This window comes from Somniosus microcephalus, chromosome 13 (genome assembly GCF_052327205.1).
Source record: "Somniosus microcephalus isolate GS21.2 chromosome 13, FLI_Smic_1.0, whole genome shotgun sequence".
NCBI classification, from domain to species: Eukaryota; Metazoa; Chordata; class Chondrichthyes; order Squaliformes; family Somniosidae; genus Somniosus; species Somniosus microcephalus.
In genome coordinates this window covers 165,529,029-165,549,669 of record NC_140999.1, presented here as the reverse complement: position 1 = coordinate 165,549,669, position 20,641 = coordinate 165,529,029, and the positions used below count along the sequence as shown (strand labels likewise).

General features: G+C 44.0%; 1 protein-coding gene across 6 annotated transcripts in view; it reads left to right on the top strand.

Annotated features, from left to right (window-relative positions):
* The window catches only part of nol4lb (nucleolar protein 4-like b), a 344,616-nt gene that overhangs the window by 260,584 nt on the left and 63,391 nt on the right, over nucleotides 1–20,641 (top strand). For 4 of the 6 annotated variants that reach the window (XM_086005527.1, XM_086005526.1, XM_086005528.1 and 1 more), the window contains 2 exons: nucleotides 3,410–3,601; nucleotides 13,736–13,894. In XM_086005527.1, coding sequence (XP_085861653.1) covers nucleotides 3,410–3,601; nucleotides 13,736–13,894 — 351 coding nt within the window. The remainder of the gene's footprint in view (nucleotides 1–3,409; nucleotides 3,602–13,735; nucleotides 13,895–20,641) is intronic. The other 2 variants (XM_086005529.1, XM_086005530.1) reach the window with 1 other exon arrangement.

Below are 20,641 nucleotides of genomic sequence, written 5' to 3'. Positions count from 1 at the left end.
AAATGGAATTATAAAGGTAATTTATCTGAAACAAATACCCTGTAGTGAAGTAACAAATTGGAAAAGTTTGTTAACTCAGTTGTGTAGAGGGAAAAGGTTGTAGGAAAAGCAAAATGAACTATAAAGTGATAAGGAAATTAGAAAAAGAAGAACTAAAGAACGTAACTATTGAGACTAGGAAGAAAAAATAAAATGAGAGACAAAGATAAGAAAAACAAAGCCTGTACTAGGGAAAATTTAAATTGACATCAATAATACATCTAATGTAAGTGCTATTGTGACAGTGGTTTGCAGCAATGTCCCTTTAGATTCTCAAAGGTTAGCATGTGCACATTATTGCCTCAACTTGTATGAGGTTTGATTTATTGATTTGTGGGGCCTTGCAGCAATGGGTGATTTTGCAGCTATTTGGAATCTGATGAGACAGAGCATGTAATGTAGATGTTTTGTCTTAGTCACTTTGTAGTACGTAGTACCAGTACTGAGGAAGGTGCAAAAGAATAAAGAGAAGTACACACAAGCAATGTTAAACTCACACATTAATAATGAAGACAACCCAACCTTCAGAAAATCCCTCACAATTGATCTTTTCTTGTCTTCCATTCTATCCCTGCTGCCACTCCCCCATAAGATATCCTGATATATAAAACCCATTTAGTGAGCAAAGTGCTTGTCATGGGGAAAAAACTTTTTTTTAGTGCAGTAAAAACCCCAGCATTTACATTGCAAAAAAATCTACCAGCAAGAAACATTACCGGGACCATGAAATTTTGTTGTGGAATAAAATACTCGGTGCATTCGACTAAAATGCCTCTCTGCATTACTTTAGTGGCGGCATCAATTTGTTTAAGTAATTAGGTTAAAATTTCTACTAAAATAGTGAGGAAAGGAATAGGCAATGAACACATTAGGCATTTGTACCTAATTGCTAAAGCTCAGATACTTAACTTGGATCCTTACAGTGGCAATGTGTACTACAATATTATTAATGTTCCTAATAATACATTCAAGGGTTAAATTATTTAGCAACATTCTGGGGAAAAACTAGCAACTCATGGCTGAAAACTGACAGCTACAAACTAATATGAGCAAGGTTTAAAAACCCTGTAGAAAGAATATGAAAAGATTTAGGTAAAAGAAATACAAGATTGTTTGTACATGAAATAGACTGAAGAAACATAAAATGTAGGATCAAAAAAGCTGAGCTGAATATAAACCAGAGGTGAAAATGGATTGGCACAAAGTGACAGGGCCATGTCACCCACATTCACTATAACTGCTAGACCAGAGGATTTCTCTGTAGATTATCTTGCTCAGTGCTAGATGTATTTTCACAAAGCTCCATGATGTTTTGCTGCCTATTATAAGGACAGCCAATACATTATTCACAAGGGTGGTTAGAGCCATTTGTATGCATTGCTGCAAAAATGGTTTTAGAGTGCACATAGTTGTCTTTTCTACAAAGATTCCAGAAGAGCTAGGGCCTTCCCCTTTAGGCCTGGCTAAAAAAAGATTTAAAAACTATGAATAAAAATTTGAGGAGAAAAGGAAGAAACTGAATGTATTTTGTTTGTAGTAATTATCAAACCTTTGGATATTAAAAAAAAGTTTAATTTAAATGTTCTGGGCCCCAGACTGGTGCAAAGCTAGGTTGATCTCCCATATTGCTGAGATTTAAATCCCTGCCTTACCACTGCAGGAAGTCTGGAGCATCCCCTCATGGAGGAGAAAAGAAAGAAAGACTTGCATTTATATAGCGCCTTTCGCGACCACCGGACGTCCCAAAGCGTCTTACAGCCAATGAAGTACTTTTTGATGTGTAGTCACTGTTATAATGTAGGAAATTAATGTTGTAATGTAGAGAAAACCTGGGGGACAGTCATCCCCTAACGGCCAGTTCAGATTGGCACTGATAGTTGACTGAAGCCTGCCTGACCATCGGCCAGTGCGTGGCTCACAAAGACCATGGGAAAGGGAAAGTTGACGGAGCTTTACCCTCAAAGTAAGCAGAAATGAAAAGGTACATTCTGTAATCATGGACTATATCAATTAAAGGGCTTTAGTGATGCACTTTCTGAGAGACCTGCAGTACTAATATACATGAGAACAAACAAATAATTCTCTTAAAATAGTTTGATGACTTACTTTCTTTTCAGTTAGAATATAAATATATTTATGTCAATATTTACAAGAATAATATTATCTAAAACATGAATTAGACTAAGCAAGCAAACTTCCTCTGTACAAAAATGTTTAAACTAAATTGTTTACATTTATAGTCAGTGACTTAAAAATATTTTATCATGTTTAAATCAAACTTTCTGAGTGTTTTCTCAAAGATTGGGATTCCACTCAAAACCCCCACTGTTTCATCATTTCTAGCTCTAAACTTAGCTTCAGTTTATTGCAATACTTCTTCCTGTCACCCTGTTAAATTATTTGATTGGTACCAAACCAACATTTAAAACTGGTGTCAATAAGCAAGGAATATTTTACATCATTTTTTTAACCTGTTTATTTACCATTCGCATGTCTCTGTACTTCCATCGCCAGACAATTTTAACTGCATTTTTGAATGACTACATCCCCTGTCTTTAGCAAGGAATTTCTGTTTAAAACATCCCAAGGAAGCAGCCAGTTACTGCCTGACCTCTGCCAGCATTTTGGTTCACCTTACTAGCACTATGGGCTACAAGTAACTTATCCATTTTAGGAGAAAAAGGACAGAAAGTTGTCTATGACTGATTAAAACAACAAGGCATCTGATGGAAAATGGGACAGTCAGGGTTAAGTAAATGTATGTTTCTGCATTCTCTTAAAAAAATAAAATTCCTGGTTCCAAGTGAAGCTATGTGGAGTCTTCCACTGTTATTGTGTCTTTAACCCAGTGATGCAACTAGAATAGAAAAAGTAGTCAGTGAGATCAGTAAAGCGAAATGCAACTTTGAAAATGAGCACAGTGAGTAATGGGATGGAATAGCAGCAACAGCAGTTTACATTTATAAGGTATCTTTAATGCAGCAAAACATCGCAGGCACATCAGAACTAAGGGCTAGATTGGAAATATTAAGCAGTTTAAACAAACTATCCATGTACAATCTTTTTGTTAAAAAATAATTGGATTCACGATTCATGGGGAATACTGATGGAGGGATTTCACACAAATGTATTAATTCATTCGTATGCTACTGCTGCGCTGTGCAAATTTCACCCCAATAGCTACTACAACCCAATATTTATTCTGGGCCGGACTTCTAGAATAGCTTCAGAAGCTTATTTAGGGTGCTGTTGTGAATCATTTTACAGTAGAACCTCCTCAGCATGCCCACCACCAGCCAAACAGAAACAAAATGGGTTTTAATAATATTGAAGATATTTCTGACTCTTTAATGTTTTCTTTTGCCAACAGATGTTTGTGAGGCTGTTTGTTGATGAAAATCTTGACCGAATGGTTCCCATTTCAAAACAGCCCAAAGAAAAGATTCAAGCTATCATTGAGTCATGCAGCCGACAGTTCCCTGAATTTCAGGAGCGAGCCCGGAAGCGCATTCGCACTTACCTCAAGTCCTGCAGGCGAATGAAAAAAAATGGCATTGAACTGGTGAGAGGCATTCAAAGTAAATCTGGATTTCAGCATGCCCTGTTAGAACTGGCCATTTATAAACTGGAGAAATGCAGAAACAATCGATTTGAAGCTTTTTGCATCTTGCAACATGAATATCTATTCAATGAGGCAATTCCTACTGGAATACATATTATTTTAAAAGATTTATAATACTTTTTTGAAATGAGTATTTAAAATACACCCTTGACTCTCCAGAGGATACTTTTTCATTGTACTGCACGTCTAACAAACACTTAAACCAGCTGGTATCAACCCCCCTGGATTTACTGGAGTCACAGATGTGATAGAGAACTTATTGTATGTGTCACTGTGCCACAGACTGTCTGGGGAGAGGGTTCAGGCTTTAGGTAGCTGAAAGCTTTCAGTCTGTTCAGTATGCCCAGATCAGAAGTGGTTGTGTATTAATGATTTTACTGCTAACAATGCCAACCGGGACATATACCCACTTTATCAAGAAATTGTTGCTTTCTATTTTGATTTGAAAATGAAGTATAGTCCCTAAAGCTTGTACATGACAGGAATTTAATTTTGGTCAGCCTAGCAAATATCATCTTTGTACTTACTATCTTTCTGAAATAGAAATTGATCTGAAATGGGAAGTTATCCATTGACGAGCAACAATATTAATTAAAAGTAATTTTAAAAATCACAAAATAATTCTTATTTTGAATAACTTGACATTTTGTGGGGGGGAGATGGGGGGGAATTTTAACACCCTCCCTCCGCAACCTAGCAGAAACCAAAAACGGAGGGGCAGTTAAAATGGAGTGGGAGCCTTACCCACTAGCTTTCGGCCCCAAGACTGCTGACTGCAATTTTAAATCGCAGTGTCCAAGGACACCTGCCTGAAGCTGGTGAGGTCTTTCTTTAAATATGCAGCTCAGGTTCTGATGTCGCCATCGGGACCTGGCGGCAATATTACCCTTCGGCCTGTGCTGGGAAGCCCTTGTTTCTTCCCCGCCAGGCCAAACCAACTGAGAACAGGAGCCGGGGCCAGAATTCGCCCAGCAAGCTAATTTTTTTTTTAGTTTCTTGCACATCCTTCAAGCATCTGTTTCAGCGCAGCATTGGCAGGGAACTAGCAGCAGGTTGCCTGCCTACACTCAGAGTTGGAAAATGATCTATTGCATAGGGGATCTAAAGACAGATGCAATATACTTGGCGAGAGTTCAGTTATAAATTGGAAATCATGGCAGCATTGAGCAAAGCACGCCATCCACGCAGTGGTAGAATGCAACTGGATATGGTGAACCCTGATCCTACTAATCCAGAGAACAGCAACAAAGAAGTCAGGAGGAAAGGAAGGATATCACAGAAAACATCATCCTGTCACTGATGTGATGTGATGTGGTTTCCTGCAATTAATGAAACCAAAGACGAAATAAAGGGAGGCTACCTTCAAATAATAGTGCTTTTTTCATTAGCTTGGTGATGGGTGTTTTACCTGCTCTCCTCCATAGCTTGCACTCAGTGAAAACAGTTATAAATTTAAATTCAAATTCAGTAGGGAAGGTGCATTGGTGATTTAGTGAGGATAAAAGCCCGGTACTAATAATAAGAGGTGCATACAGGATGCAGTGCTGTATTTTGACTGGGTGACATTTGTTACATAATTTGTAATAAACCATATACAGTAATGTTATATACAGTGCCCCTTGGAGACAAGATAGTATTCAAAGTTTTGCTATTTGGTCGAGTTGAGTGACTGTAGATGAAACTTAACAAGTGAGCAACTTGTCAACAGTGTGAGGAAAAGCAGTGGACTTTTTCAGCAAGTTGGGGCAGTAATGGTACTGATGAGAACCTAATTTTGATGTATAGCGAGATTCAGTGGCAGTAAACCGAAGGAAGCTGAAGAGCAGTGTGTATGTGTGCAGGGTTGGGGCATGAGTTGCAGAGTTGTATAGAGAGAGAGAGAGGAGAGAAGCAACCGGGGAGAGGAGATGAGTGGTAACTGAACAAAATTCACGTTGGTCTAATTTAATAATGCAACAACTAATTCAGTAACAGCCTGGCAGGAGAGTGGTAGAGTGAGAGTAGAGTAGCCTGCACGCACATCCAAATATCTGGTGAGTCCTGCACTTGCACAAAAACTCTGGGCTGGATTTTACCAGCCCTGAGGAGGCGGGTTCGGAGGCGGGGCTGGTGAGAATGGGAAAAATTGGGAGCGGGTCCCAACCCGCCTCCAAACCATCTTCCCTGGAGGCAGGTCCCCGACTCGCGCAGGGACCCATCTCCTTGAGGTGGGAAGGGGATTAGAGCCAATTAACTGCCTGCTAACGGGTAGTTAACAGGCAGTTAAGAGGCTTTTTCCCATTTTACACCTGCTGATGCAGGCTTCCCGACGTCTGGAAACCCTGCCAGGGTCAGCGAGGCAAGCAGTGGGTCTGTGGGGGTGAGAGGGGTCCAAATGTCCATTGTAGAGGTGAGTGATGGGTGCAAGTGTGGACAGGTAAGTATGAGAGGTGAGTGTAAAGTGTTGGAAAAAGTTTCCTTACCTTTGCTTCTTCCTGCAGGCTTCAACTCTTGGGGATCCGGAGGTGCCTCATCTCAACAGCAGAGATGACAGAATGGCTGCTGCATTCTCAGATGCAGCAGCCATCTGATTTCTGCTGAGGAGAGAGGTTTTGGTGAGCCCTCTGTGCAATGGCTCACCTTAGAACAGAGATTCAGTGTTTGACAGCTTCTCAAAATTTTTGACAGATGAAGCGTCATACGCTGACGCCATTTGTCACCGGCTTGCCCTTAATTGGCTGGCTAAATCCGCAGGGCGGACTCAACAAGGCCAATCAAGGGAAAATAGCTTGCGTTCGACAGACGTCGCTGGGGGCGGGACTGAAACCCGACAACCAGCAGTCCCGCCTTCAGCACATCTTCATTCACAAAACTCCGGCCAGAAATTCTGCTGCCTGTAGAAAGGTTATAGTATAGAGTCTACACCACATAGAAGAATATCAATGAGATACATGCTTTACACTTTTCGAGGCCCCTATGCGGTAGATCAGCAAATATAGTCACTTCATATAGAACTGTCCAAGCTTTCTGTATAAGTTACTCAGATCTAAGACCTAAGTATTGAAGGATTGTGCCACTTGGACTGAATAAATGTGTACAGCTGCAAGCGATTACAATATTACTGGAAGCCATAATGAATACTTGTCAATTTCTTTAAATTTAAAAATAATGGTGAAATTTGCTCAATCCTATCAAAACTGCCCTAATTACAGGACGGTGCAGGGTCACTGGTTTACTTTGACTGCATAAGTAACATTTTTATTACTTGGGATTATCGGATTTTTTACTACAATTTTGGGAATCTCATTCTGCAAGTCTGCCCATTTATAATTAGGACATAATTCAAGTTCTCTTTTTATTACTTGGGTTCTAGAATTAACCAAGAATTTGATTGATATTTTGTGAATTGTGTCTTGTGATTCCGTCCATTTGCTGTGAAAAGTTCATATTCAGGATCGTCGGAGGGGGTCAGCGGTCAGGGATCGTCGGAGGGGGTCGGGGCCAGGGATCATCGGAGGGGGTCGGAGCCAGGATTGTCGGAGGGGGGAGGGGCCAGGGATTGTCGGAGGGAGTCAGGGGCAAGGGATCGTCGGAGGGGGGAGGGGCCAGGGATCGTCGGAGGGGGTCGGGGCCAGGGATCGTCGGAGGGGGTCGGAGCCAGGATCGTCGGAGGGGGGAGGGGCCAGGGATTGTCGGAGGGGGTCGGGGCCAGGGATCGTCGGAGGGGGTCGGGGCCAGGGATCGTCGGAGTGGGTCGGGGCCAGGGATCGTCGGAGTGGGTCGGGGCCAGGGATCGTCGGAGGGGGTCGGGGCCAGGGATCGTCGGAGGGGGTCGGGGCCAGGGATCGTCTGAGGGGGTCGGGGCCAGGGATCGTCGGAGGGGGTCGGGGCGAGGGATCGTCGGAGGGGGTCGGGGCCAGGGATCGTCGGAGGGGGTCGGGGCCAGGGATCGTCGGAGTGGGTCGGGGCCAGGGATCGTCGGAGGGGGTCGGGGCCAGGATCGTCGGAGGGGGGAGAGGCCAGGGATCGTCGGAGGGGGTCGGGGCCAGGGATCGTCGGAGGGGGTCGGGGCCAGGGATTGTCGGAGGGGGTCGGGGCCAGGGATCGTCGGAGGGGGTCGGGGCCAGGGATCGTCGGAGGGGGTCGGGTCCAGGGATCGTCGGAGGGGGTCGGGGCCAGGGATCGTCGGAGGGGGTCGGGGCCAGGGATCGTCGGAGGGGGTCAGGGGCCAGGGATCGTCGGAGGGAGTCGGGGCCAGGGATCGTCGGAGGGGGTCGGGGCCAGGGATCGTCGGAGGGGGTCGGGGCCAGGGATCGTCGGAGGGGGTCGGGGCCAGGGATCGTCGGAGGGGGTCGGGGCCAGGGATCGTTGGAGGGGGGAGGGGCCAGGGATCGTCGGAGGTGGTCGGGGCCAGGGATCGTCGGAGGGGGTCGGGGCCAGGGATCGTCGGAGGGGGTCGGGGCCAGGGATCGTCGGAGGGGGTCGGGGCCAGGGATCGTCGGAGGGGGTCGGGGCCAGGGATCGTCGGAGAGGGTCGGGGCCAGGGATCGTCGGAGGGGGCCAGGACCAGGGATCGTCGGAGGGGGTCAGGGGCCAGGGATTGATGGAGGGGGTCGGGGCCAGGGATTGTCTGGGGCGGGGTGAGTGCGGGAAGGAAGGCCGGATGGGTGGTCAGAGATCTGGGGGGTTTGGAGATCGGTCCAAGGGGGTGTTGGGGGGAACAGAGGCTGGCGAGGAGATCGGAATGGTTGGTGGAAAAGGCACTTACCTCCTGGGTCCAGCAGTCTTCGCCTTCCTTTAGCTGCCGGTGACCCGGGAAACCCGACCGCCAGTGTTCCATTTAAGCTGCGCGGTCGCACAGCGCTCTGCAGCTCCCACGCAGCTGGCTTTTAAAAATGAAAAACCATGCATGCGCGTAATTTTGAATGAGCCCGCAGCCCCTTAAAGGGGCCATGCACTCAAAAAAAAAAAAAAAAAAAAAAAATTAAAGGGAACATTGCTGGCCCCCCAAGTTAAATTTAAGATGGAGCTTCAAATTGAGGCACGCAGCCTCATTATAATATTTAAAGTGCTAACCCGCCTCCTGCGAGCGGGTTGGCTCCCCGAACCCCGTCCCATCTCCGTTAAAACCGGACGTGGCCGGGTTGGGGTTAGGATTCAGATTTTTAACACTTAAACTTACCACCTGACCCCAACCCACCCATTTTTTGGGGGTTAAAATTCCATGGGGACAAGATTAGGCCATTCAGCCTCTCGAGCCTGCTACAGCATTCAGTTAGATTATGGCTGATCTATACATCAACTCCATTTACCCGCCTTAGCTCCATATCCCTTGATACTCATACCTAACAAAAATCTATTGATCTCAGTCTTGAAAGCTCCAATTGTCCCAACACCCACAGCTTTTTAGGGCAGAGCATTCCAGTTTTCTACTAAAATCTGCTGTCAGGGCAACTGCTGTTACATTTCGCAGCAACAGACTGTGAGGAGACAACTGATCTGGACTTGGAAATCAGCACTCTGGCAGGTGGAAGGACATTGGCACTCATGTAGGAGATTGGCACTTGGGCAGGAGATGGTAGTTTGGGACTCTGGTGGGCAGGAACAGCAGATTGGGATTTGGGTGGGCAGGAGATGGCATAGTGGGACTCGAAAGATGACAGATTGGGAATTGAGTTTTTTAAAAACCAGAGTGCCATAGGGAAGTAATCCAGCTTATTATAACCACCAGCGCAAAGCAACCTAAAGAATGATGACCTATGCAGCCATGAGTAGTGTATGCCTAAGGCCAGTCCTGTATCAATGTGTTAATCATGCTATATAAATCCAGGCTGTTGGGCTGGTCGCAGTGCATTTCCTTTCTTCTCTTGCATGGTGGGAGATTCTTAACTCACAACCACAGATCCAAATGAGTTATGTAGGCATCTCCACCACTGAAAAAATGACGAGAAGGAAGCATCAACCAGCAATATTTGATTTATTAATGTGATCTTGGTTTAATATTGTTTCAGAACAGTTTGTACAACCTGAGCCTTGAGGAACGACTAACAATTGTGGTTTGGTATTATTACCACTATTGCTTCTCCTCGCTATTCATGATTCCAGAATAACAAACATTCTTTTGACAAAATGCATATTTGTAATTTGCAAGGTGCCACAGAAATGCACTACTCTAAGGTATGATGTGCTTGTGATCTGAAAATATCTGTCTGTCCATAATATTTGATCACATTTAGATCTATAATCGAATAATTTTTAAATTTGGATTCATTGGCTGCCATTTTAATTGGTTCACTTAAATTTTACCTATGATCTGTTCATTTCACGTTTAGTCTTGAGATGGAGTTTAAAACTTAATTAAAATTCAAATAAGTCTGAAATAATGCCATACAAAGCAATTAACCCTTTTCATTGGAATTTAAAAATAAAATTCTCTCTTTCTCTTGGGGGTTTACATAACTAATGAACACCCCAGGGAAATGTTTCTCTTGTTTTAATGCAGAGTCCTTTCTGCCAATTTCTCAATTTGAGGTAATGAGTTTGTAGTTAACCGGGCAGCAATCATTTCAATCAAGACACGGGATCAGCAGGTTATTGTAATAAACTTTAAAGAATTTTAAAAGAAAATCTCCTTTATCTTCTATATTCAAAACATTAGCTACTGGGTTTTGCAGTGAGCAGGGAAATTGATGGGATTGAAGACCGATAAATCCCCAGGGCCTGATAATCTACATCCTAGGGTACTTAAGGAAGTGGCCCTAGAAATAGTAGATGCATTGCTGGTCACCTTCCAACATTCGATGGAATCTGGAACAGTACCCATGGATTGGAGGGTAGCTAATGTTACCCCACTATTCAAAAAAGGTAGTAGAGAGAAAACGGGGAATTACAGACCGGTAAGCCTGACATCGGTAGTGGGGAAAATGCTAGAGTCCATTATAAAAGATGTAATAGCAGATCACTTGGAAAACAGTGACCGGATCGGACAAAGTCAACATGGATTTACAAAAGGTAAATCGTGCTTGACTAATCTACTGGAATTTTTTGAGGATGTAACTAGTAAAATAGATAAGGGAGAACCAGTGGATGTGGTGTATTTGGACTTTCAGAAGGCTTTCGATAAGGTCCCACAAAAGAGATTAGCATGTAAAGTTAAGGCACATGGGATTGGGGGCAAGGTATTGACTTGGATAGAGAACTGGTTGGCAGATAGAAAGCAAAGAGTTGGAATAAACGGGTCTTTTTCCGAGTGGCAGGCAGTGACGAGTGGGGTACCGCAGGGATCGGTCTTTGGACCCCAGCTATTCACAATATATATTAATGATCTAGACAAGGGAACTAGATGTAATATCTCCAAATTTGCAGATGACACAAAGCTGGGTGGACGTGTGTGCTGTGAGGTTGATGCCAAGAAACTACAGGATGATTTGGACAGGTTGGGTGATTGGGCAGAAGCATGGCAGATGCAATATAATGTGGATAAATGTGAGGTTATCCACTTTGGTGTCAAAAACAGGAAGGCAGCTTATTATCTGAATGGCAATAGATTGGGAGAAGGGGAAGTGCAACGAGACCTGGGTGTCCTTGTGCACCAGTCGCTGAAGGTAAGCATGCAAGTGCAGCAGGCGGTTAAGAAGGCAAATGGTATGCTGGCCTTCATAGCGAGAGGGTTTGAGTACAGGAACAAGGATGTCTTGCTACAGTTGTACAGGGCCTTGGTGAGACCACATCTTGAGTATTGTGTGTAGTTTTGGTCGCCTTATCTGAGGAAGGATGTTCTTGCCATGGAAGGAGTTCAGTGAAGATTCACCAGGCTGATACCTGGGATGGCAGGAATGACTTATGAGGAGAGATTGGGTCGATTGGGCTTGTACTTTAGAAGAATGAGAGGGGATCTCATTGAAACTTATAAAATTCTGGCAGGGCTGGACAGACTAGATGCAGGGAGGATGTTCCTGATGGTCGGGGAATCCAGAACCAGGGGTCACAGTCTAAGGATAAGGGGTAGGCCTTTTAGGACAGAAATGAGGAGGAATTTCTTCACCCAGAGAGTGGTGAACCTGTAGAATTCTCTACCACAGAAGGCAGTAGAGGCCAATTCATTAAATATATTCAAGAAGGAGTTGGATATATTTCTTAAGGCTAAAGGGATCAAGGGGTATGGGGAGAAAGCAGGTACCAGGTACTGAACTTGGATGATCAGCCATGATCGCATTGAATGGTGGAGCAGGCCGAGGGGCCGAATGGCCTACTCCTGCTCCTGTCTTCTATGTTTCTATGCTGAATGTTGTAAAGATTTTGCCTGATGTTAAAAGCATCATTTCATCTACCATCTCTCTGTTGGCCCCTATACAGGTGACTTTGGGTTACCGCTGCTGTAAGCAGGGTATGGGGTGGTGGAATTTTCCATTTCTTTTGATAGCATTGGTGTTAAGGCCAAACAAAGATTTCCTTCACACCACAGATTTGAATTTTAAAAGTCTCCAGTCTGGTTCTGTCTCACTGAGGCCAGGGAACCAGTCATATTAATGGAATACACAACTTTCTGTGGATTTTGATTAGCTGTGCAGCACTAGAATAAAATGGTGATTCTGGCAGAAAATTTAGAGGATAGGCTCCCAAATATCTATGGATCCTGCCCCTTCCAAGTCTCCAAACACCAAGATCAACATTATTATTAAGACAAGTTTCTTAACTTGTCCCGTTACCTTTCCTTTTGCCTTGCACTATCATCCCTTTTGTCAGTCAAACTCTCCTGCCTTCCATCCTATCATGAACCTTCCCTTTGTTCTTTCCTCCCCTCCTCAAAAATCTCTCTTCCCTAACCTTTTCCAGTTCTGATGAAGGGTTCGACCTGAAACATTGACCCTGTTTTTCTCTCTCCTCGATGCTGCCTGACCTGCTGAGTGTTTCCAGCACTTTCTGTTGTTACAGTATTATGATTACGCCGCCAGTTGCTGCACTAGACTCTCTTCACTGACTTTTGACCCAGCCATGAGAGTGCTGATCTGTGGGGAGGCTCAAGATGTATATGTCAGTCGAGACTGAGATTGAACTTGGGCTGATCCAGACTTTGATGTTGAATTAAGTGCCATATTGGTGCTGTAGGCCTCACCCATCCGCCCCTTCAACCACCATCTGCCCCACCTGTGACAGAGACTGTAGGTCCCACATTGGACTCATCAGTCACCTGAGAACTCATTTTTAATGTGGAAGCAAGTCATCCTCGGTTCCGAGGAACTGCCTAAGAAGAAGAAGATGATCTCATGCAGCCAATACCAACCCCAAAGTAAAAGCCCTAGTGAATCTGGAAAGTTACTTTTGGGTTATAAGAACCTAAGAAATAGGACCAGGAGTAGGCCATTCAGCCCTTCAAGCCTGCTCTGCCATTCAATAAGATCATGGCTGATCTTCTACCTCATCTCCACTTTCTTTCCCTATTCCCATATCCCTTGATTCCCTTAGTATCCAAAAACCTATCAATCTGTGTCTTGAATATACTCAATGACTGAGCATCCACAGCCCTCTGGGGTAGAGAATTCCAAAGATTCACAGCCCTTTGAGTGAAGAAATTTCTCCTCATCTCAGTCCTAAATGGCCAACCCCTTATTCTGAGATTGTGACCCCTGGTTCTAGACTCCCCAGCCAGGGGAAACATCCTCCCAGCATCTACTCTGTCAAGCCCCTTAAGAATTTTATATGATTCAATGGGTTGTTGGCAGCAGTGTAAGATCCTTGCATTTGGAGTTAGCTGCATTAGTAGGGCAATATAAAAGCAGGTAAAACTGTCCAGGAGACCAAAACTAAAGCGCTACAATCAGGCCTATTTATCTTTTTTAATTAAATCAATATGAATTTGTGACATTATGTTCTTAGAATCAGTAAGTGAATATATAAACAAAACAAGTAGCCCTCGTCATTAGCTCCTTCAAAATTTTTCAAACCTCGTCAAATTTAATAAAAAACAACCTTTCAAATAAAAGTGTAAAAGGAGCAGTATTGTGATAAAATCAGTTTGCAATTCAAACAAAGGTAATTGCACCTTCTCTTGTACATTTATCCTCCCCCTCCCTTTTTTTTTATTTCCGTCTTTAGGCATCGCGCCTACATGCCTCCTCCTTCAGACAGGAGGACAGGGAAGAGGGGGCCTCCAACTTCTTCATGACTACTGTTGCTGGTGCAGCTCCTTCTTCAGCCAACAGGAAGCGAGCTTGCTGGAGGGTGAGACGGACATCGGGTTTTCCTTCCTCTGAGGTGAGACGCTACGTTTCGCAGGGCTCCCCACCCAGAGTCCCCACTGAAAAATTCTGAACGTAATCTTGTGTAACTGGTGGGTGCGAGTTACAGAACGCCCTGGGACTCAAACTTGCTGTTACACAAGTGAGAAGCAAACATCTTATCAATAACACTGTTGTGTCAGAATAATGCCCGTTCATTGTTCCCATGTCCCCCTCCCCCTCCAGTTAGAACCATCGCTGGCTTTGCCAGTTTTTCTCCTGCTGAGGTAGTGTGGGAACCTGGCTGTAAACTCTCAAAGTCTGACAATCAGTTGAGACCGGGAGGAACCCAGTACTCTGCTGCCTGACAGACTAGGCTTCCACGTTGCATCTAGCACATGTCTGTCACACTTCAAAGTGTTGGCATGTGTAAAAAAAGAAATAAAAGCTTGTCATTTCCTGTTCATTCTTCTGACCTTGATAATCTGGCCCCCAAATGGAAATGATGCTTTTAACATCAGGCAAAATCTTTACAACATTCAGCATAGAAACATAGAAGATAGGAGCAGGAGTAGGCCATTCACTGCGATCACGGCTGATCATCCAAATTCAGTACCCGGTACCTGCTTTCTCCCCATACCCCTTGATCCCTTTAGCCTTAAGAAATATATCCAACTCCTTCTTGAATATATTTAATGAATTGGCCTCTACTGCCTTCTGTGGTAGAGAATTCCACAGGTTCACCACTCTCTGGGTGAAGAAATTCCTCCTCATTTCTGTCCTAAAAGGCCTACCCCTTATCCTTAGGCTGTGACCCCTAGTTCTGGATTCCCCGACCATCGGGAACATCCTCCCTGCATCTAGTCTGTCCAGTCCTGCCAGAATTTTATAAGTTTCAATGAGATCCCCTCTCATTCTTCTAAACTCCAGTGAGTACAAGCCCAATCGACCCAATCTCTCCTCATACGTCATTCCTGCCATCCCAGGTATCAGTCTGGTGAATCTTCGCTGCACTCCCTCCATGGCAAGAACATCCTTCCTCAGATAGGGCGGCCAAAACTGCACACAGTACTCAAGGTGTGGTCACACCAAGGCCCTGTACAACTGCAGCAAGACATCCTTGCTCCTGTACTCGAATCCTCTCGCTATGAAGGCCAACATACCATTTGCCTTCTTAACTGCCTGCTGCACCTGCATGCTTACCTTCAGCGACTGGTGCACAAGGACACCCAGGTCTCGTTGCACTTCCTCTTTTCCCAATCTATTGCCGTTCAGATAATAATCTGTCTTCCTGCTTTTGCCACTGAAGTGGATAACCTCGCATTTATCCACATTAGCCATGCATCTGCTCAATCACCCAACATGTCCAAATCATACTGGAGTTTCTCTGCATCCTTCTCACAGCACACACGCCCACCCAGCTTTGTGTTGTCTGCAAACTTGGAGATATATAATAATAATAATTCAACTTTATTGTCATTGCACAAGTACATGAACAACGAAATGTGATCTTGCAAGCTCCCATGACTGGGAGAAGCAAAGCCGCTGCGTCGGTGCGCGCCGCCATTCCATTTCCACCATTCCTCCTATCTTCAGCCCACCGCCCGGGCCTGCTCACCAGCCGCTCCTCCCGTGGCCTTCTCACCAACCACCCCTCCTCGGGGCTCCTTCTGTGACCTTCTGCACCTGGTCTTCCCTGATGGTCATCCCTCCAGGTACTAACCAGGCCTGGCTCTGCTTAGCTTCCAAGCCTTGCCAGTGACCCTGTCCCTAGTCCCAGGACCCTCATCTAGATCATTTATATATATATATTGTGAATAACTGGGGTCCTAGCACCGATCCCTGCAGTACCCCACTAGTCACTGCCTGCCACTCGGAAAAAGACCCGTTTATTCCAACTCTTTGCTTCCTGTCTGCCAACCAGTTCTCTGTCCAAGTCAATACCATACCCCCAATTCCATGTGCTTTAACTTTGCACGCTAATCTCTTATGCGGGACCTTATCGAAAGCCTTCTGAAAGTCCAAATACACCACATCCACTGGTTCTCCCTTATCTATTCTACCAGTTACATCCTCAAAAAATTCCAGTAGATTAGTCAAGCATGATTTACCTTTTGTAAATCCATGTTGACTTTGTCCGATCCTGTCACTGTTTTCCAAGTGCTCTGCTATTACTTCTTTTATAATGGACTCCAGCATCTTCCCCACTACTGATGTCAGGCTTACCGGTCTATAATTCCCCATTTTCTCTCTACCACCTTTTTTAAATAGAGTTGTTACATTAGCTACCCTCCAATCCATGGGGACTGTTCCAGAGCCTATAGAATTTTGGAAGATGACCAGCAATGCATCTACAATTTCTCGGGCCACTTCCTTAAGTACCCTAGGATGTAGATTATCAGGCCCTGGGGATTTATCGGCCTTCAATCCCATCAATTTCCCTAACACCATTTCCCTACAAATACTGATTTCTTTCAGTTCCTCCCTTTCATCAGACCCTATGTTCCCCGACATCTCTGGGAGGTTATTTGTGTCCTCCTTTGTGAAGACAGAACCAAAGTATGTATTTAATTGGTCTGCCAATTCCTTATTCCTCATTATAAATTCCCCTGATTCTGACTGCAAGGGACCTACGCTTGACTTCACCAATCTTTTTCTCTTCACATATCTATAAAAGCTTTTACAAGCTTTTACAATCAGTTTTTATGTTCCCTGCAAGCTTACTCTCATACTCTATTTTCCCCCTCTTAATTAATCCCTTTGTCCTCTTTTGTTCAATCCTAAACTGCTCCCAATCCTCAGGTTTACTGCTTTTTCTGGCCAATTTATATGTCCTCTCCTTGGATCTTATGCTATCCCTAATTTCCCTTGTTAGCCACGGTTGAGTCACCTTTTTTGTTTTATTTTTATGCCAAACTGGGATGAACAAATTCTGTAGTTCATCCATGCGATCTTTGAATGTTTGCCATTGCCTATCCACCATCAACCCTTGGAGTGACATTCCCCAATCAATCCTACCCAACTCGCGCCTCATACCATCATAGTTTCCTTTATTTAAATTCAGGACCCTAGTCTCTGAGTCAACTACTTCACTCTCCATCTTAATGAAGAATTCTATCATATTATGATTGCTCCGACCCAAGGGGCCTCGCACAACAAGATTGCTAATTAATCCTTTCTCATTACATAATACCCAGTCTAAGATGGCCTGATCTCTAGTTGGTTCCTCAACATATTGGTCCAGGAAACCATCCTGTATACACTCCAGGAATTCCTCCTCCACAGTATTGTTACTAATTTGGTTAGCCCAATCTATATGTAGATTAAAGTCACCCATGATGACTGCTGTGCCTTTATTGCACGCTTCTCTAATTTCCCTTTTAATGCCATCCCCAACCTCCGCATTACTGTTTGGAGGTCTATATACCACTCCCACTAACGTTTTCTGCCCCTTGGTATTTCTCAGTTCTGCCCATACAGATTCCACATTATCAGAGCTAATATCCTTCCTTACAATTGTGTTAATCCCCTCGTTAACCAGCAATGCTACCCCACCTCCTTTTCCTTTTTGCCTATCTTTCCTGAATATCGAATACCCCTGGATGTTGAGTTCCCAGCCCTGGTCACCCTGGAGCCATGTTTCCGTAATCCCAATCATATCATATTCGTTTACCTCTATTTGCACAGCTAATTCATCCACCTTATTACGAATGCTCCTCGCATTAAGACACAAAGCCTTCAGGCTTGTTTTTTTTACCGCTCTTAGACCTTTTAGAATTATTATTTACTGTGGCCATGTTTGATTTAAACCCTTGATTTCTCTGACTGCCACTTTTGTTTTTCTCCTTCCTGTCTTTTGCTTAAAATTTAACTTAGAATTATTTTTCATACTAGGGTAGTGTTTGTCTGATTTACAACTACAATCATAATATAACAGTGAGCAGGAATATGCATCTTTATGCCTGAATCTATTTTTAGAAGTGTTTCAGTGAGTTGCAGTGAATGATGAGACTTAACGGTACCCCCCGCAATGGTGATGAGTGTGGAAGGAATGGCTTGGGCATTGTGGGGATGCTTTATGGTGTTGGTATGGGGTGGTGCCAACCTGGCGCATCATGTGGCAGCCAGAGTGTGCAGCATCAAGTGAAGTAAATCTGGCCTTGGTGAGGCCATCCCTGGCCTCCTGGCCAGCAGTGTGCTCGGATGCTGATGCCCTGTGTCCTGTGCAGCATCAGTTGATTACGGAGAAGGTTGGTGGTGTTGTTGGTGTGCCTGGTGCTGCTGGTGTTGGGGCTGATCGTGGTGGGATTCTGAGGACCAAGGTGAGATAGCTTCAAAAGCACTGATGTTGATGTAATAGATGGCAGGTGAAGTTGAGATGACAGAATCGATCTGTCAATGCTGAGAGAGATTGTTCCAATGATAGAGAGTTTACTCCAAACACTTGTAACCTGCATAAAGCTCAATCTGTCTTCCAAATGCAGTAAGCAACAGCTTCTGACCTTGGAAAGTGAACAGCTATTTGATGGGAGCTTTTATACCACATTTGCAGCTGTCAAGTAAAGAGATGATTTCATGGTAGCAGAACTCCCGACCTGCTTACCTGACCTGATCCCCGAGCAGTGTGGAACCCGTGGGTGACATTGTAAAATTTAAAGGTGAGCTCAAAATAGTTTTTAAGTGGCTGTTAACCAGCTCTTAATCACCTAAATTGCCTCCTCCGCCGCTTGGTGTCGGGCCCGTTCAGCGCTGACAGACCCGACATCTGGGAAACTAGCATGGCGGTGGCTTGACAACAGGTTCTCTACCCACTGTCAAAAACATTTTTTTGCCACTCGACCCGCCACCAAACGTGCCCACTGACCCCATGAAAAATTCCTGCCTAAGTTCTACAGACATTTGTTGGTATCTGCCTGTGTAGCTATCTGTCTGCCTGTCTCTAGTGTGTATGTGTGTCCAATTATAGCAGTTTTTATTCTAGAGCCACATAAATTTGGATTCCAGGAGTATGGCATCTCTCAACTGGACTCTTCACCTTTACACGGCTTAATTTGGCTACCTTATCCCACTGGCAGCCTCAAAGATCCACAAAAAACTGGTTTTATGCCAGGTTAAAAGAGCCAAATTTAGCAGTGTAAACACCAGCAGATGAATCAAGAATGTTATTCTCCCAGAATCTGTATTAAAATGGCACTAATATAAAAATGACATAGGCATTTCTGTGTGGCATATATTAAATTTTATTTTTAGGCCACAAATTTGCATAAAGTACGTGAGCTTCAGAACTTTTCTCATTTAAGAAATTATCTAAACCTATTGTTTATGTTACTGCCTCAAAGCCCACCATAGCTATCAGCTATCAGTAGAATCAAAGTTCTTGCTATCATTTGTGCTTTAATAAGAACATAAGAAGTAGGAGCAGGAGTAGGCCATACGGCCCCTCGGGCCTGCTCCGCCATTCAATAGGATCATGGCTGATCCGAATCTAGACTCACATCCACTTCCCTGCCCTCTCCCCGTAACCCCTAATACCCTTATCTGCTAGGAAACTGTCTATCCCCGTTTTAAATTTATTTAATGTTGCAGCTTCCACAGCTCTCTGGGGTAGCAAATTCCATAGATTTACTACCCTCTGAGTGAAGAAGTTTCTCCTCATCTCAGTTTTGAAAGGACAGCCCCTTATTCTAAGATTATACCCCCCTAGTTCTAGTCTCACCCATCAGTGGAAACATCCTCCCCGCATCCACCCGATCAAGCCCCCTCACAATCTTATGTTTCGATAAGATCGCCTCTCATTCTTCTGAACTCCAATGAGTAGAGGCCCAACCTACTCAACCTTTCCTCATACGTCAACCCCCTCATATCCGGAATCAACTGAGTGAACCTTCTCTGAACCGCCTCGAGAGCAAGTATATCTTTTCTTAAATATGGAAACCAAAACTGCACGCAGTATTCCAGGTGTGGCCTCACCAGTACCCTGTATAACTGCAGCAAGATTTGAAGTTCCCATTTAAAACATTTTTCCAAACTAGTTTTTATTTTTATAAATATTTATCAGTTTTGTTCACTTTTCACAACGTTACCAAATGTCTGGAAGGTAAACCGTAAAGCTGAGTTCTGCTGAATTCAGAAAATAACATGCGGCGTGATAACATATGTCCCCTAGCTGGACTAAAGGTACAAATGACAAACTGATTAGCTGCTGGAGAACTACTGAAGAACTGATTAGTGGAAATTTGCTTGATATCTCCGAGCCTGCTAGGGATGTTTCCATGACATTTGGGATTCAATAAAATGAGGGATTTCAAGATTATATATTTTTTCTTGCCATTTATGTTAAATTTTTCATTAAAATTAGCAAACATTTTCCAAGATTGTTGGATTCTCTGTTCATTCTTCAAGGTTTTTCCAGGTCATTTTATTGAAAAGGCCCTTATTCCTGAGTATTTACTTAAAAATACCACCCCCCCCACATGTATTTGAAAGCTGTGGGCAGCAGTAGTGAGGATGACACTCCAAACAGGAAGCTAGTCACCTTGTGGAGAGATTTCAAAAGAAATATATACATGCAGAGCTGTGTTTGTAAAATGAATACTGAAGGTGACTGCATGTGGAATCTTATTCTGAAATATGTCTTATAACGTCAGTTCTTCTGTACTGTTGAAGGTTATTAAAGTAGTTTCATGATTGTGTTTGCATTTAAATTGAACTTGGGGATCTGAGTGGTACATTAGATTAAACACTTTTTTTTACCTCAGTGACCTGGGTTTAAATCCAGTTCAGA